General features: G+C 45.1%; 1 protein-coding gene across 1 annotated transcript in view; it reads right to left on the bottom strand.

Annotated features, from left to right (window-relative positions):
• Positions 1-18065, bottom strand: part of LOC110523020 (pituitary adenylate cyclase-activating polypeptide type I receptor) — a 59053-nt gene extending 40988 nt beyond the window's left edge. The window contains exons 1-2 of the mRNA XM_036978567.1: positions 17722-18065; positions 12899-13007 (exon numbers count right to left, since the gene is read on the bottom strand). Coding sequence (XP_036834462.1) covers positions 12899-13007; positions 17722-17802 — 190 coding nt within the window. The 5' untranslated portion in view covers positions 17803-18065. The remainder of the gene's footprint in view (positions 1-12898; positions 13008-17721) is intronic.
• Between the last annotated feature and the right edge of the window lie 790 nt (positions 18066-18855).

The following is an 18855-nucleotide window of genomic DNA, read 5'->3' as shown; positions in this document are numbered from 1 at the left end:
GGAGTATGCGGCAACGCAGGCATTTGGAGGAGCGTGTCATCAGTCCGGTGAAACATGGGCCGGCTCCACGCATCTGGCCTCCAGTGCGCCTCCCCAGTCCGGTACGTCCTGTGTCTGCTTCCTGCACTCTCCCTGAATTGCATGTCTCCAGCCCGGTACGTCCTGTGCCTGCTTCCTGCACTCTCCCTGAAGTGCGTGTCTTCAGCCCGGTACGTCCTGTGCCTGCTTCCTGCACTCTCCCTGAATTGCGTGTCTCCAGCCTGGTACGTCCTGTGCCTGCTTTCTGCACTCTCCCTGAATTGCGTGTCTCCAGCCCGGTACGTCCTGTACCTGCTTTCTGCACTCGCCCTGAAGTGCGTGTCTCCAGCCCGGTACGTCCTGTACCTGCTTTCTGCACTCGCCCTGAAGTGGGTGTCTCCAGCCCGGTACGTCCTGTACCTGCTTTCTGCACTCGCCCTGAAGTGCCAGAGACAGTCTGCAAGGCATTGGGGAGGATAGGAGAGAGTGAAATGAGGGAGATTTTGTGCAAGTACGTTCTGCTCAACATCCGACCAGGGGATCCGGTTAGCAGTCTGGTGCAACTTGGGCTGGCTCCACCCTTCTGGTCTCCAGTGCGCCTCCCCAGTCTGGTACGTCCTGTGTCTCCTCTTCGCACTAGCCCTGAAGTGCGTGTCACCAGTCCGGTACTACCTGTGCCGGCTCCACGCACTCTCCCTGAAGTGCGTGTCACCAGTCCGGTACTACCTGTGCCTCCTCCTCGCACTCTCCCTGAAGTGCATGTCACCAATCCGGTACCACCTGTGCCGGCTCCACGTATCAGGCCTCCAGTGCGCCTCCCCAGTCCGGTACATCCTGTGCCAGTTCCACGCACTCGCCTTGAATTGTGTGTCACCAGTCAGGAACCCCCTGCAACGGGTCCACAGTCAGGAACCCCCTGCGACGGTCCACAGTCCGGAACCCCCTGCGACGGTTCACAGTCCGGAACCCCCTGCGACGGTCCTCAGTCCGGAACCCCCTTCGACGGTCCACAGTCCGGAACCTCCTGCGATGGTCAACAGCCCGGAACCTCCAGCGACGGTCTGCAGTCTTGAACCTCCAGCGACGGTCGACGGTTCGGAACCTCCATTGACGGTCGACGGTCCGGAACCTCCAGCGACGGTCTGCAGTCTTGAACCTCCAGCGACGGTTGACGGTTCGGAACCTCCAGCGACGGTCGACGGTCCGGAACCTCCAGCGACGGTCGACGGTCCAGAGCTTCCAGGCAAGGAGTCCAGTCCCGCTCCAAGGTCGGAGTCTTCCTCTGCGCTGGTGTCCAGTCCAAGCACGGCGTCCAGTCCAGCTCCATGGCAGGAGCCCTTCTCTGTGCCGGTGTCCATTCCAGACACAACGTCTAGTCCCGCTCCTAGGCCGGAGCCTTCCTCAGCGCCGGTGATCAGTCCAGGCACGGCAACCAGCCCAGCTCCAAGGCCGGAGCCCTCCTCTGCGCCGGTGCCCAGTCCGGGCGCAACGTTCAACCCAGTTCCAGGGCCGGAGCCATTCTCTGCGCCGATGCCCAGTATGGGCACGTCGTTTAGCCTGGTGCCATGGCCGGATCCGGGGTCTGGGCGGGGGCTACGACCTGCACCAGAGCCGCCGCCAACATGAATCACCCCCCTACCCTCCCCAGTTGTTTTCAGGTTGTGCGGCTGGAGTCCTCAACTTTGTGGAGGGGGGGAGGGTACTGTCACCCTCTGGTTCTCTATGGTATAGTAGGTCAGGGCATGACTAGGGGGTTTTCTAGGTTTATTATTTCTATGTTGGTGCTCTTGGTATGGTTCCCAATTAGAGGCAGCTGAGGTTCGTTGTCTCTAATTGGGGATCATACTGAAGGGTTCCCTGTCTCCACCTGCTGTGTGGGATATTGTTTTGAGTTAGTGCATGTAGCACCTCTGATGTTACGGTTCGTTGTTTGTTTCTTTTTGTTTGGAAGTTTCACTTAAATAAATATGTGGGACTTTAATCACGCTGCGCCTTGGTCCGTCTCTCCACACAACCGTGACAGAAAGAGGTTTGGGAATATGTCTGAATATAAACAGTGTAGTTATTCCCTCCGCAAGGCATTCAAACAAGTGAAATGCCAGTACAGGGACAAGGTGGAGTTGCACCCCCCTACCACATCGAAGGGACAGCAGTGGAGAAGGTGGAAAGTTTTAAGTTCCTCGGCGTTCACATCACAGACAAACTGAAATGGTCCACTCACACAGACAATGTGGTGAAGAAGGCGCAACAACGCCTCTTCAACGTCAGGAGGCTGAAGAAATTTGGCTTGTCACCCAAAACCCTGACAAACTTTTACAGACGCACTATCGAGAGCATCCTAATGTGGTTGTATCACAGCCTGGTACGGCAACTGCACGGCCCTCAACCACAAGGCTCCAGAGGGTGATGCGTCCTGCACAACGCATCACCTACCTGCCCTCCATGACACCTACAGCACCCGATGTTACAGGAAGGACAAAAAGATCATCAAGGACATCAACCACCCGAGCCACTGCCTGTTCACACCGCTACCATCCAGAAGGCGAGGTCAGTACAGGTGCATCAAAGCTGGGACAGAGAGACTGAAAAACAGCTTCTATCTCAAGGCCATAAGACTGCTAAACAGCAATCACTAACTCAGAGAGGCTGCTGCTTACATTGAGACCAAATCACTGGCCACTTTAATAAATGGATCACTAGTCACTTTATACAATGCACTGTAAATAATGCCACTTTAATAATGTTTACATATCTTACATTACTCATATCACATGTATATACTGTATTTCATACCATCTATTGCACCTTGCCTATGCCTCTCGGCCATCGCTCATCGATATACTTACATGTACATATTCTCATTCACCCCTTTAGATTTGTGTGTATAAGGTAGTTGTTGGGGAATTGTTAGATTAGTTGTTAGATATTACTGCACTGTCGGAGCTAGAAGCACAAGCATTTTGCTACACTTGCATTAACATCTGCTAACCATGTGTATGTGACAAATAAAATTTGATTTTGATTTGATTTAAAAAGTAATGGTTCTGTTCTGGAACAGTATGGATCACTTTTGTTCCAGGATCTGTTTCTGTTCCTTGAAAAATTTTATTATTTTCCGCTTTTTGGTTCTGTTCCCTAAACCAGTTCCAAACCATGGTTGATAAGAAACTACTTTTTGGTTCTGTTCCCTAAACCAGTTCCAAACCATGGTTGATAAGAAACTACTTTTTGGTTCTGTTCCCTAAACCAGTTCCAAACCATGGTTGATAAGAAACTACTTTTTGGTTCTGTTCCCTAAACCAGTTCCAAACCATGGTTGATAAGAAACTACTTTTTGGTTCTGTTCCCTAAACCAGTTCCAAACCATGGTTGATAAGAAACTACTTTTTGGGTCTGTTCCCTAAACCAGTTCCAAACCATGGTTGATAAGAAACTACTTTTTGGTTCTGTTCCCTAAACCGGTTCCAAACCATGGTTGATAAGAAACTACTTTTTGGTTCTGTTCCCTAAACCAGTTCCAAACCATGGTTGATAAGAAACTACTTTTTGGTTCTGTTCCCTAAACCACTTCCAACCCATGGTTGATAAGAAACTACTTTTTGGTTCTGTTCCCTAAACCAGTTCCAAACCATGGTTGATAAGCAACTACTTTTTGGTTCTGTTCCCTAAACCAGTTCCAAACCATGGTTGATAAGCAACTACTTGCAAAGGTTACGATTAGGGTTAGGTTTAGAATAAGGGATAAGGTAAGGGTTAAGTTTAGGGTTAGGATGAGGGTTAAGGTTAAGGTTAGGGTTATCGCTAGGGTTAGGGTTAGTAGATAGTTAAAATCTTGTTGACAGTTAATGAACGTCTACTGAACATCTAAAAACCATATAAATGGGACTAACCAAATAAAGTGTTACCCCAGATACTGTATATACCTAGAAATAGTCAAGACAAGTCTTGCCTTGTCTACCACACCAATAGCATATCATGATGATAGCATAAACACTAAGGCCCGTTAGCTACAAGTAAGGAAGCGAGTTTGAGGAAACCCGACAGCTTGTGTAGTGGATCTGATTGATTTGGCAATATGTTGAAGGAGACCTTAATATTTAGACTGGTCTCTCATGCCTATTTTCCATTGCCCTGTATCTCACTCTCCCCCTTCTATCTGTACCGCTCTCTCCCCCTTCTATCTGTACCGCTCTCTACCCCTTCTATCTGTACCGCACTCTCCCCCTTCTATCTGTACCGCACTCTCCCCCTTCTATCTGTACCGCTCTCTCCCTCCCCCTTCTATCTGTACCGCACTCTCCCCCTTCTATCTGTACCGCTCTCTCTCTCCCCCTTCTATCTGTACCACACTCTCCCCCTTCTATCTGTACCGCTCTCTCTCTCCCCCTTCTATCTGTACCGCTCTCTCCGCCTTCTATCTGTACCACTCTCTCCCCCTTCTATCTGTACCGCTCTCTCCCTCCCCCTTCTATTTTTACCGCACTCTCCCCATTCTATCTGTACCACTTTCTCTCTCCCCCTTCTATCTGTACCGCACTCTCCCCCTTCTATCTGTACCGCTCTCTCTCTCCCCCTTCTATCTGTACCGCTCTCTCCGCCTTCTATCTGTACCGCTCTCTCCGCCTTCTATCTGTACCGCTCTCTCCCACTTCTATCTGTACCGCTCTCTCCCCCTTCTATCTGTACCGCTCTCTCTCCGCCTTCTATCTGTACCGCTCTCTCCCCCTTCTATCTGTACTGCTCTCTCCCCCTTCTATCTGTACCGCTCTCTCTCCCCCTTCTATCTGCATATCTCTCTCTCTCCCCCTTCTATCTGCATATCTCTCTCTCTCCCCCTTCTATCTGCATATCCCTCTCTCTCTCCCCCTTCTATCTGCATATCTCTCTCTCTCCCCCTTCTATCTGCATATCTCTCTCTCTCCCCCTTCTATCTGCATATCCCTCTCTCTCCCCCTTCTATCTGCATATCTCTCTCTCTCCCCCTTCTATCTGCATATCCCTCTCTCTCCCCCTTCTATCTGCATATCTCTCTCCCTCCCCCTTCTATCTGCATATCTCTCTCTCTCCCCCTTCTATCTGCATATCTCTTTCTCTCCCCCTTCTATCTGCATATCCCTCTCTCTCCCCCTTCTATCTGCATATCCCTCTCACTCCCCCTTCTATCTGCATATATCTCTCTCTCTCCCCCTTCTATCTGCATATCTCTCTCTCCCTCTCCCATCTCTCTATCTCTCTCCCACCCTTCTATCTCTCTCTCTCTCCCCCTTCTATCTCTCTCTCTCCCCCCTTCTATCTCTCTCTCCCTCTCCCTCTCCCTCCTCTATCTGTATCTCTCTCCCCCCTTCTATCTCTCTCTCTATCTCTCTCCCCATTATATCTCTCTCTCTCCCCCCCTTCTATCTCTCTCTCCCCCCTTCAATCTCTCTCTCTCTCCCCCTTCTCTCTCTCTCCCCCTTCTATCTCTCTCTCTCTCTCCCCCCTTCTATCTGTCTCTCCCTCTCCCTCTTCTATTCTGTATCTCTCTCTCCCGCCTTCTATTTGTATCTCTCTCTCTAACTCTCCCCCTTCTATCTCTTTCTCTCTCTCTCTCACTCCCTCTCCCCCTTCTATCTCTCGCTCTCCCTCCTTCTATTTGTATCTCTCTCTCTCCCTCTCCCCCTTTAATCTCTCTCTCTCTCTCTCTCTCTCTCACTCCCTCTACCCTTCTATCTCTCTCTCTCCCTCTCCCTCTTCTATCTGTATCTCTCTCTCTTTCCCCCCTCCTATTTGTATCTCTCTCTCTCCCTCTCCCCCTTCTATCTCTCTCTCTCTCTCTCTCTCTCCCTCTCCCTATCTCTCTCTCTCTCCCCCCTTCTATCTCTCTCTCTCCCCATTCTATCTCTCTCTCTCTCCCCCTTCTATCTCTCTCTCCCCCCTTCTATATGTCTCTCCCTCTCCCTCTTCTATTCTGTATCTCTCTCTCTCCCGCCTTCTATTTGTATCTCTCTCTCTAACTCTCCCCCTTCTATCTCTTTCTCTCTCTCTCTCTCCCTCCTTCTATTTGTATCTCTCTCACTCCCTCTCCCCCTTCTATCTCGCGTGATCCCGTCCTAGTGATAGATGGGGTTGGATCACGCTAGGGAGGACAGTAAAGATATGCAGAGAAATACAGAAACAATGTACACTTGATTTAGAGTGGAAAGAGGACACACAGTATTTCAAGTGTACTCTACCGTCAACTGTGTCTAACTGGTTGCCGTGTGGTTTTCGACGTGTCCTTGCAGCTCTGAGAGAGATCATGTCAGTGGAAGTATAACTGTGATGATGCGGAAACAAGGCAGAGAGGCAGGGGTATCATGGTGGGCAATGTGCCGTGTAAATGCCAAGAGCAGAGCGTGAAAGACAAATCTCCATACAGACACACGGCCGCACACACACACATACCACACACACACACAGTATATACACACAGTCATATCCACACACACACACACACATACCACAAACACACACATACCACACACACACACAGTATGTACACACAGTCATATCCACACACACACACATACCACACACACACATATCACACACACACACAGTCACATCCACACAGAAGAACTGGATTTTATTCCTGATTTATAGCTTTTCTATTATGGGTATACATTTTCCTTAATAGAATCCTGTAGACAGTTCCACTGTTTCTATTTTTTGCTGTCTCACTCACTCATGCTCCCTCCATCATTTGACAATAGGGTTTTGAGGCGGAGGTGGTGAAATGGTAATAAATAAGGTGTAGACGTGTAGCCTGATCTCCTCCTTCCCTTCCCTCCTCTCCTCCACTTCCCTCCTCTCCTCTCCTGTCTTTGTTGCCCCCATTAGCTGGCTTTTAACTAGAGTTTCAGGGCTCAGACATGTCTAGCTGTCACCTAATCACCCCCAACAAACACCTCTACCCAGCTACTGTTCCCTTACCCTCCTCCATCACTACAATGTACCTCTACCCAGCTACTGTTCCCTTACCCTCCTCCATCACTACAGTGTACCTCTACCCAGTTACTGTTCCCTTACCCTCCTCCATCCCTATAGTGTACCTCTACCCAGCTACTGTTCCCTTACCCTCCTCCATCCCTATAGTGTACCTCTACCCAGCTACTGTTCCCTTACCCTCCTCCATCACTACAGTGTACCTCTACCCAGCTACTGTTCCCTTACCCTCCTCCATCACTACAATGTACCTCTACCCAGCTACTGTTCCCTTACCCTCCTCCATCACTACAATGCACCTCTACCCAGCTACTGTTCCCTTACCCTCCTCCATCACTACAGTGTACCTCTACCCAGCTACTGTTCCCTTACCCTCCTCCATCACTACAATGTACCTCTACCCAGCTACTGTTCCCTTACCCTCCTCCATCACTACAATGTACCTCTACCCAGCTACTGTTCCCTTACCCTCCTCCATCACTACAGTGTACCTCTACCCAGCTACTGTTCCCTTACCCTCCTCCATCACTACAATGTACCTCTACCCATCTACTGTTCCCTTACCCTCCTCCATCACTACAGTGTACCTCTACCCAGCTACTGTTCCCTTACCCTCCTCCATCACTACAATGTACCTCTACCCAGCTACTGTTCCCTTACCCTCCTCCATCACTACAATGTACCTCTACCCAGCTACTGTTCCCTTACCCTCCTCCATCACTACAATGTACCTCTACCCAGCTACTGTTCCCTTACCCTCCTCCATCACTACAGTGTACCTCTACCCAGCTACTGTTCCCTTACCCTCCTCCATCACTACAATGTACCTCTACCCAGCTACTGTTCCCTTACCCTCCTCCATCACTAAAATGTACCTCTACCCAGTTACTGTTCCCTTACCCTCCTCCATCACAATAGTGTACCTCTACCCAGCTACTGTTCCCTTACCCTCCTCCATCACTACAATGTACCTCTACCCAGCTACTGTTCCCTTACCCTCCTCCATCACTACAATGTACCTCTACCCAGTTACTGTTCCCATACCCTCCTCCATCACTATAGTGTACTTCTACCCAGCTACTGTTCCCTTACCCTCCTCCATCACTACAATGTACCTCTACCCAGCTACTGTTCCCTTACCCTCCTCCATCACTACAATGTACCTCTACCCAGCTACTGTTCCCTTACCCTCCTCCATCACTACAATGCACCTCTACCCAGCTACTGTTCCCTTACCCTCCTCCATCACTACAGTGTACCTCTACCCAGCTACTGTTCCCTTACCCTCCTCCATCACTACAGTGTACCTCTACCCATCTACTGTTCCCTTACCCTCCTCCATCACTACAATGTACCTCTACCCAGTTACTGTTCCCTTACCCTCCTCCATCACTACAGTGTACCTCTACCCAGCTACTGTTCCCTTACCCTCCTCCATCACTACAATGCACCTCTACCCAGCTACTGTTCCCTTACCCTCCTCCATCACTACAGTGTACCTCTACCCAGCTACTGTTCCCTTACCCTCCTCCATCACTATAGTGTAGTTCTACCCAGCTACTGTTCCCTTACCCTCCTCCATCACTATAGTGTACCTCTACCCAGCTACTGTTCCCTTACCCTCCTCCATCACTACAGTGTACCTCTACCCAGCTACTGTTCCCTTACCCTTCTCCATCACTACAGTGTACCTCTACCCAGTTACTGTTCCAAAGCCCTTAGCCTCTACCTGCCCCTCCACTACCGCTCTATCTCTCCCCATACCTCTACTCTATCCTTCCTATTACCCCTGCACCTCTACACCTAATCCCATTTACCTCTATCTCCTTACTAAACCCCAGATCTACTCCATCACTACTTCCCTTTTAAATATCCCTACCTCCCTCTCATTTTGCTACATTCACATTAACATCTGCTAACCATGGGTATGTGACCAACAAAATTTGATTTGATTTGATATCCTCATAGTGAATTAATGATCTGATGGGAATTGATTAAGAGATTAGTACACATTAAAACTGCCTACGGGCAGACTTGAGGACCATTGAATTCGATCACCATCTCAGCTCTTGGGAAACAGACATCGATGGAAGACAGAGGAAGACTTTGCTATGCTTCATAGCTTTCAATTGAAACAGGCCCCAGCTGCCCATACAGAAGGTCCCAGGGGGGAGCTCAATGACATTTTGAAATGGACCCCCAAATTGCTAAGTCCACCCCTGATAGATGACATCCAATCAACACCCTCCCCAGGACACATTCAGGACCCACTGAGACAGACTGTGGCCACTGGACTGAGAGGAATCTAATTTCCATCCCCAAACTTCCTCCTCTCTTCTGGACGCACAAACAGTATTTGACATTTTTTTATTACTTTGAGCATTTGATTCAGCCTGTCTGAAGGAGCACCAGACATGCAGGGTTTGTACTTTCATAGTCAAGTGTTGCTAAAATATTTAAAGTACTGTTTGAACCCAGGTCTGGGAGAGGCTGGACTGTGCTAATGCTAATGTTAATCAGATGATAAATATTCATGCTGGCTGGTTTAATTAACATCATAACATTAGGTTGTGTGAGTGCGCTTGACATGTTTTCATCCAGGCCACTTCCCAGACCGCCAATCTCCTCACTCTGCCAACTAAGGTCACTGACTCCACTGCGCATGCTCACACACACACACACACACACGCGCGCGCGCACGCACACACGCACACGCACACGCACACACACACACACACACACACACACACATACATAGACACACACTGAACAACTGAATCTTTATTAATTTTTACACACCAATCTCAGAGCATGTTTTTGTTTTCTATGTTGGTTGAGCTTGATGGTACTTTATTTCATCCCTACTCGAGAGGAGATATGAGGGCACTTAGGAGACCCAGGACCAGCTGGAGCTCAGGCTCCATCTCCCTCTGGGTGTCTGTAATGGTGAGCCAGCCAGGAGAAGCCACACACACACATCCACTGTATCCTGTTGTTGGCACATCAGACTTGATCAAAGAAGCTTATACTTGACACTCCAAATGATAATTACCAGCATGTCTTTGTTTTTGTTTCATCACAGAATAAACAGCTTACAAATGATGCAATTAATTTTGAGTGACAACAGCTGTGGTGCAGGTCCCCATAGACAAATGGACTGCTACCTCACAGAGAAGCTTCCTTTAATTCTCACCTTTTCCAAGATGGCTGTCAAAGGAAACTAGAGGAGAGTGATGACCCTTAAACCCTTTCATAAAGTATCACAAAGCTCTATAAAAACAGAGGGGTTCTTTTGGAACTCAAATATTTACCCATAGCGAAGCAGACGGCTGCCTTATAAAGAATCTACCGTTCATGTTCACCTTTTCCAAGATGGCTGATAAAGGAGACTACGCCACTGGGATGACCCAACCACATGTCTCAGTCTCACAAAGCTCATACAAACAAAGGCAGATTATTTTGGAACACTGCATGCTGTTTTTAGACATCCATCCCTGATGGGAGAAGACGCTTGGCCCAGTTTGTGGAGAGGACAAGTTTGTAATGCAAGATTTATTTAGAGAGTGAAAAGAGAGAGGAAACCATAATGAATGAGTTCCCATTGATTCTCTCGCCTCACCTTTTACATCAGGAGCAGAGATGGGAGTCGCTCCAGTTGGACTAACTAAGAGAGAGAGGGATGAGACAGAAAGAGAGATGGGGAAGGGGAGAGAGAAAGAGATGAGAGAGGGGACTGAGCAAGAGAGTAGCTCCAGTTGTACTACGGGGAAGAGAGGGGTGAAAGAGAAAGAGAGAGAAAGAGAAAGAGAAGAGAAAGAGGGAGAGAGAGAGAGAGAAAGAGAAAGAGAGAGAGAAAGAGAAAAAGAAAGAGGGAGAGATAGAAAGAGGGAGAGAGGGAGAAAGAAAGAAAAAGTGATATAGAAATGTATATGATTTATATGTTTAAGGTAGTGACTAAAGTATTCCACCCTGAAACGTATGATGAATTAGAATTATAAGACTAGAATTCTCTAATGTGTGTGCATAGGACAAGTTAAGACTTTGCTATTTAGCAATGTAAGTGAGACAGTGTGTGAGTAGGAAAAGAGGAACTGTCAACAGACAACTTGTGACAGACAACTTGTGACCACTGTGAAAATGATAACAGGAAGGAGGTCTCCCCACCCAGGGATGGGAGAAACCTTTAGGCTTGCAGTAGATTATGTAACATGTTGTAGGATATGATAAGCAATGTGTGTTGGAGTAGACTTGAAAATAGCATTGACAGTGTTAGAGAAGATGAGGGGCATAATATAAGGGGAATGATGTATGGTATAACTAAATGCAACTTATAAAAGGCTATGTGCTTGTATGATTTTCAGAGCTCTCTGAATAAAGAACTAACCTTTTGCAGAAATTCTGGGACTTTGTCAAATCATTCTATTAACCGGGGCCTTACAACCCCTGGGGAATTGGTCAAAGTACATAGTGAGATTTGAGTTAATATCATTGGAACTAGAAATTCTCGTGATAGAAAGAGAAAGAGGGAGAGAGAGAGAAAGAAAGAGAGAGAGAGAGTGAGAGTGTGAGAGAGAGAGAGAGAGAGATGGAAAGAGAGAGCGAGATGTTCACTAATGTTCACTAATGTTTCCATTGTTTATTTCCCTTTTGTTTATTGTCTATTCCATTTGCTTTGGCAATGTAAACATATGTTTCCCATGCCAATAAAGCCCTTTGAATTGAATTTAACCGTATTGAGAGAGAAAGAGAGCGAGAGAGAGAGAAAGGGGAAGAGGGACAGCAACTTTAACTATTTGCACATCATTACAATATATATAGACATAATAAGACATTTGAAATGTCTCTATTATTTTGGAACTTGTGTGAGTGTAATATTTACTGTTCACTTTTTACTGTTTATTTTACTTTTGTTTATCCATTTCACATTCTTTGGCAATGTAAACATATGTTTCCCATGCCAATGAAGTCACTTGAATTAAACTGAATTGAGAGAAAGAGAGAGGGTGGGGGGTGGGGGGTTGCTTCAGTTAGAGAGGACTAACAAACTAACTAACATCCTTTAATCTGAGGAAACTCCACACCTGATTACCTCCCCTGATTGGCTGTCGGATGCTCTGGCCTACATCACTGAAGGACAATGTGTTTAAAAATGTGTTTTACTCTTTCTACCTATTTTCCTTTCACAATGAATGGCAAATACAGAATCTTGATTGAGGATGGAGTCAGTCGCCTCTTGATAAGGTAGCAGAAATGTTTCATGAGTGAATGTCCTGTGAGTTTTTATACGCCAGTCTGTTTATATTTGCAATACATTGCGTACCCTCCTCTAATCATTATCTAATCATTATTTTAAATGAACTCTGCAACTTTTCCAAATATTCACCTTTTTTTAACAACTGCCACCAGACTGATGTCAAAACATCAAATTGTCAACAAATACATAGGAAAATACAAAAATGTGTGTGGGGAAAAATCTAAAGGATATGTCATGCTGAAACCCTCATATTAAACACCAATGGTATTCACTAAGTTGCTGGTTTATATTTAGGATCATGTTTTACAGCTTTGTCATTCTATTATTTACTTAAAAATCATCAGATTTAATTATTTCATTTATTTTACTTGACAAGGCCACACAAAGGTTGTTTTTTTTGTGGTGTGGTTTTCAAATAAGCCCGTGGGCTTCCAACCACACCTAAACAACATTTCTTTGTTTGTTTAGCACTTGTTTTCTTTGGTGCAAATAAATAATACCTTTTTTTATAATAATAATAATAATAATTAATGGACCAGAGATCATTACAGACACCTGTGATAATCTGAAGTACTCAAAACTGCCACTAGATGTCTTATGATATATTACAAAAAATCCCTGAAAGATACTCCACACACACCATACCACACCACACCCACATACCTGTCCTGGCAGAGCGGTTCCGGCCTTCCTGTCTGCGTGTGTGGATACAGCTCTCCTGGGACTTCATGTGATGAGAGACCAGGGCACAGTCTGGATGGATAGCCTCCATCTGGGGTGCAAGAAGGTTGAGGGAGAGGGAGAGGGAGTTTATTTAGCTATGAAAAGGCACAGAACTTCAAATGCAGGAAAAGTTGTCACGCTTCACATTACACATTTGAAGTGTTTTATTTTGTTCTTTACTGGGACTACACGTGCCACCGTATAACATTGTCCCTTTACACACACTGTACTATTATTACATTATTCAACAAGGAGAGTAAGACACTCATTATCACCCTCCCTCCTGTCCTATTTGTAGGCCACTAAAACTACTCACAGCAAAACAGCATCTTCCTTTGAAACACCCTTTATTTACCCACATTATAGAGGCAGTCTGCTGCTGATGCAGCTTGGGTTATGGCTTTGTTCACGCCACACACACACACACACACACACACACACACACACACCTCAGCTGGGTCTTTGCTGCTGCACCTAACAGCATTAGGAGAAGGTGTGAGCTCTCCAGAGACTGACAGTATCTATAATTAACCCCCTCAGTAAGGATTAAAAATGGGCGCTTCTCGCTATCTAGCTTCTGTAGCTTTTTCTACAACTACATACCTGCCAGCCGTCTCTCCTTTCACTTTGCACAGACAGGATAACACTGACAGCTGGGTTTGGGCATGTGAGGAGGATAACAGAGCGATAGTGGGTTATTATGGGAATGTAATGGGAAGCTTGAAATGCACCTTACAACAGAAGTACCTACCAATTAGCAGTGCAGAGAAATACTATAACTCTACATCCTCATCGTATCACATTCCCTTCTTCAGCTGCATGGCTAATGCATGTAGGAAAAATGAATAAAATAAAATAACCTACACTTTACTAGCTTCGCAATCACCATCCAGATGTGCTCTCTTGATGTGCCCTCTCTGCATGTTCTATATCATCTACTTCTATGTTCAGACTGTTCCCCCTTACAAGCCCCTCACTAAGCAGGCAGCAGCACTGTGTAGTATATAGCCAGCTGTAGGTAAACCTCAGTTATTACTGTACACCAGCTGGCTCCCCCTTGCCTCCTCTTCACTTTCATATCAAAGTCACTGGGAGAAGGGAAGTGGGGTCCAGGGTTGAAAGCCAAGAAATTATGGCAAGAGAGCACAGGGCTTTGGACAGTTTGAGGACACTAACACAGCAAGAGAAGCATCAAGCCTCTAAAAACAGAAACAGAGGTATGACCGTGTGTGTGTGTGTGTGTGTGTGTGTGTGTGTGTATGTGTGTGTGTGTGTGTGTGTGTGTGTGTGTGTGTGTGTGTGTGTGTGTGTGTGTGTGTGTGTGTGTGTGTGTGTGTGTGTGTGTGTGTGTGTGTGTGTGTGTGTGTGTGTGTGTGTGTGCGTGAATGCTACACGTGTATGCTGTTTTGGTACTGGACATTTCTCTGCTTTAGGCATTGACTCGTGTGTAAGAGCTCTGCTATGCGAAGAGGATGAGAAACACAGTTGAGATTCTCCAATGTGAGTTGAGCTAAACTGACAAAAACTGACATTAAAAAAAACTGTTCTTAAGTAACTGCAGACAAACAAGGAGTAAAGGTTAAACTTCCACCCTCTACTCTCCTGTCTGTGCTGGTTCCTCTACTGTGAGAATAAAACCTCTGAAAAGCTGCCGGACGTTACTGAAAAAACCCTAAGATGTTTGTGTGTGTGTGTGTGTGTGTGCATGTGTGTGTGTATGCGTGCGTGCGTGCGTGTGTGTGTCTGACATTATCCCAAGAAAAGGGTCACACACTCTGCTCAGAGTAAATGTTGCTGGTGAGAGTGAGAGGAATGGTGAAATGGCCTTTTCTTCTATATATGATCATTTTGAAGCCGACAGCCACTTTGTGAAGCCTCCTTCCCCATAGTTTAAGTACTAAACATATATTTTACATGCTAACTCACCACAAAGAAAAGTCTATGTCATTAAATGACTAAATGTTTCTAGTTTAAATTCCGAATCACCAGAAAGAGAAATTGCTCTCATAAAAATACTCAAATGTATCTAGTTTACATTCTAAATCAGCAAACAGAAAAAATATGTCATGAAAATGCCAATACAACCATGACACACAATGCTATAAAGCATGTTTCCTTCCCTCATATTTATCACATCATATTTTACATCTGCCACCAGATCTGACTGCAGGTCTCTGGGCGCTACAACGGCAGCAGGCAATAAACCAGTCATAATAGAACACAATATAACACCCCATTGACCAGCCACTGTTCAAATCCTCTGAGCCTCTTTGTCTTCCTGGTCAATCTACTACTCTCCTTCATGTCCATGTAGCCTACATCTAAAGACAAAATGACAGCATTCAACTAGCATTCAACTACTTTACTACATTTTATACAGGAAAGGCTACAGTAACAAATAAAGCTTGATAAAACCTCAACCTCTCTTTTTGCCTCCATCCATGTAATAACGCAGGGGCAGTCTAGTTACATTAGTGTAAATGGAGGAGAAACTCCAGTTCTCTGTTTGAGATGGTCTGCCAATGCTGTTGAGTTGGCACCAATGATGTATGTACAGCATGTCTATGGTGCAGGACTGGCTCCAGAACCAATCAGTTGGAAGGGCATTTGATTTCCATGTTTTTTTCATGAGACCTTCTATGTGTGCACTCGCTGCACGATAAAAGAAAATAGAACCGCTGGGCATCAAGGGACACAGCTTCAATCTAATGAGCAGTCATTCTGACTGGAACATTCCAACAGTGTAATTAATAGGTTTCATATATGCTATCGCTAAAATATTAATTTGGTTGTGTTTATGAAGGTGTTTTTTTTATAACAAAATCATTTTCATTAGTTTATGTTACTGTATGATATATGTAAAAACAAACAAACAAAAATAATTCAAGTGTCCAATCAATTGTATTCGTGGAGTGCCTTTGTTACAACTATGAAACAGAAAGCCAATGTGTTGGAACGTGGTAACAGCAGGGTGTGGAGTTGTCACGCTATATTCTCCAACGATACGAAACGATACGGACTCAGTCAAGTATCATCATGGGCACTCCTGATGCCACATCATGGCAGCTAGTGTTTGCCTTCAGAGCGTGTGTGTGTGTGTGTGTGTGTGTGTGTGTGTGTGTGTGTGTGTGTGTGTGTGTGTGTGTGTGTGTATGTGTGTGTGTGTCCATGAAAAACACATCTGTTTAATCCATTAATCCACTACCCCATGGCACAATGGCAGACAGACAGACAGCACCCCAGTGTGTGTGTGCACGTGTGTTTGTGAATGGGCGAGCATGTGACCAGAAGCAACCTTTTCTCTTAAACCCGCCTCTCCCTCCCTAATGATCATAATGGTACCTGTTTATGCCACAGTGGTTCTATTTTAATTCAATAGTAGTTTAAAACATGCCATTAAGTCAATAGTAGTGTTATTAACCATTCTATTAACATAGGGCAGCAGTAGCTCCGGGCCAAAGACCTTCACCATTCTCCCATTCTCCTCTCTCACCTCACATACATGAATATAGATAACAATCTAACTGTTTATCCCACTAATAGGCTATTGTGCACATTAGCTTTGTGGACATTGGAGTTGGCGTTAATTCCATTTAATTCAGGAAATGTTCCTCAAGATAAAACTTCAGCCATACCTATAGAATGACAAACACACTCAGAAAGAAAGGTACCGGTACAAACGCTTGTCACTGTAGTTGTACCGTGTAAGGCGAGGCTTCTCAAACCCGGTCCTGCCCCCCCCCCCCCCCCCCCCCCCTGGGTGCACATTTTGTTTTTTGCTCTAGCACTACACATCAAGCATTGATTATTTGAATCAGCTGTGTAGTGCTATGGCAAAAACAAAACTTGCACCCAAGGTAGGCCCCAGGACCGAGTTTAGGAATGACAGATCTATAACTCACATTTCTACGTTCATTTGGTGGGTCACCCAAAAATGTACATATTGCAGCTTTAAAGTATGAACTGCAAGGGTACAATTATGCACCTATAACTAATGGTAGAGATAGAAACAAAGGAGAAAAGGAAGCGCTGCTAAGGTATACAATAGATTTTGGTGGACAGAAGATGCTCTTTGGCAAAAGGGGTAAATTGGTCATCTAAAAGAAAGGAGGACCAAGGCGCTCTTAATATAATTAACTAAAATGCATTTATTTTTATGGCATGATAAATGGATTCAAACTTTTACAACTCAGACTTGCTTCAGCTGCATGGCCTTCATCATGGGGCATTTTAATTCATTATATGAAGAGTGCCTTGGTCCTCCTTTCTTTTAGATGTAATATCTTCATTTGAATAGTTTCTCACAGCATTAAAATAATCCTGCATGTGAATTATTATGTGGATTATAATTAATGGGGATTTTTGTAGAGGTTGATACATTTCTTGTTAAGATAAATCAAGTCTTCAATTTTAAAGTGTAAATTACAAACTTTAAAAGCCTTTTTAAACCTTGAATTCACTATAACACAGCGTGATCCTTTCTCAAAGGAAATTAACCTAAGAGTAGCCAGCAGAAGCATGGGGCTATGATGATGACAACTCGGAGGACAATGATGAAATCTAGCCTGGATAGGAAAAATGTCAGTGTAGCAGCCTATAAGGACATCCAGTCCCAAACTTTTTATGTAATGTCTTTAGCCTGGAAAAATAATGCATAGGCTATAGCATTACATAAGGCATGTCATTTTAACTGATGATTAGATAGATTGGGGTAGTAAAAGACAAGTCAAAATAATGTTTATGTTATGAAAGCATCCACTTACCGTTTCCCAAACAGTCAGATGCAGCCATATAGCATATAACGCGCGTATCCATTTCAACGATGACGTTTTAGTGAGTAACATTGTCCTTTAGAATGTACCCTTTTCTTTCTAGAACAAATGGTTCAAATAATAGTAAATTGTATTGACATAACCCTAAATAAGTATCGTATTTTTTTTTTTAAACTAGTATTGTCTGATGCTCTTCCACATTAAGCTATTAACCACATATTTTGCATTTGCCTGGACGACTGGAGGTCATCTTTTCTTGTCGCCGCTATTCAGAAGTTGGGCGGGTTTCTGCAGCGCAGGTATGGCTTGGCAAGACTTCACCATGCATGTACAAGAGACAGGACTCGACTGAGCGAATAAGGTGCGCGCCTCTTCCTCAAACGCCAGCTCGAGCGGACTGCGCAGCGCAGACACGCACTCTCAGTATAGCAGATGTGCTTGTCCCATAGGCGAAATTGTCATGGGGGATATTCAGAACAGGTTGATTCGTCCCTCACCCTCAATAATTTATAAAATAAAATAAAAACATGTTGGTTCGGGGCCCCCTGGAGGTCAGGGGCCATCCAGATAGCATGGACACGTCATAAGCAATGGAAAAATGGGGGAGAGGAAATTAGCATTAATGGTCAACTTTGTTCGCGAAAAACGGTATAACTTCTTCTCTTTCTCAATTATCTAACAAACATGGGGTGTGCCTTTGGTGGTTGTTCATCATGTGTCATTCTGGTTATGCGTGTTGCGACCGACGTAGCTATTTCATTAGCTATGCTAGCCACTGTAGCTAGCTACTAACTCTTCCACTATGTATTGGTGTCATTTCATAGGGCTTGTTTTTGGATGGAAGCTGTAGAGATCGGTAATTAATGGCACTTCTGTAGCCAAATATCTTATTCATCAAATATCTTATTCATCCATTTTTTTAAGCATGGAAAAATGTCACGGAAAAATGTGAAGAATAGCATGCGATGACCTATAAAACAGCACATGTTTCTCTCTAACCAATAGCAATATGTGTAGAATTGCAGGAAATTAGCTTTGAAGCTGCAAAACTTTATCTCTGCCCCATGGCAAAATGTGTAGTTTTGTAGGAAATTTGCTTTAAAACTGCAACATTTTATATCAGAC

This window comes from Oncorhynchus mykiss, chromosome 5, assembly GCF_013265735.2.
Source record: "Oncorhynchus mykiss isolate Arlee chromosome 5, USDA_OmykA_1.1, whole genome shotgun sequence".
Taxonomy (NCBI): Eukaryota; Metazoa; Chordata; class Actinopteri; order Salmoniformes; family Salmonidae; genus Oncorhynchus; species Oncorhynchus mykiss.
The sequence above is the reverse complement of the archived record's forward strand: the minus strand, read 5'-3'. Positions and strand labels throughout refer to the sequence as shown.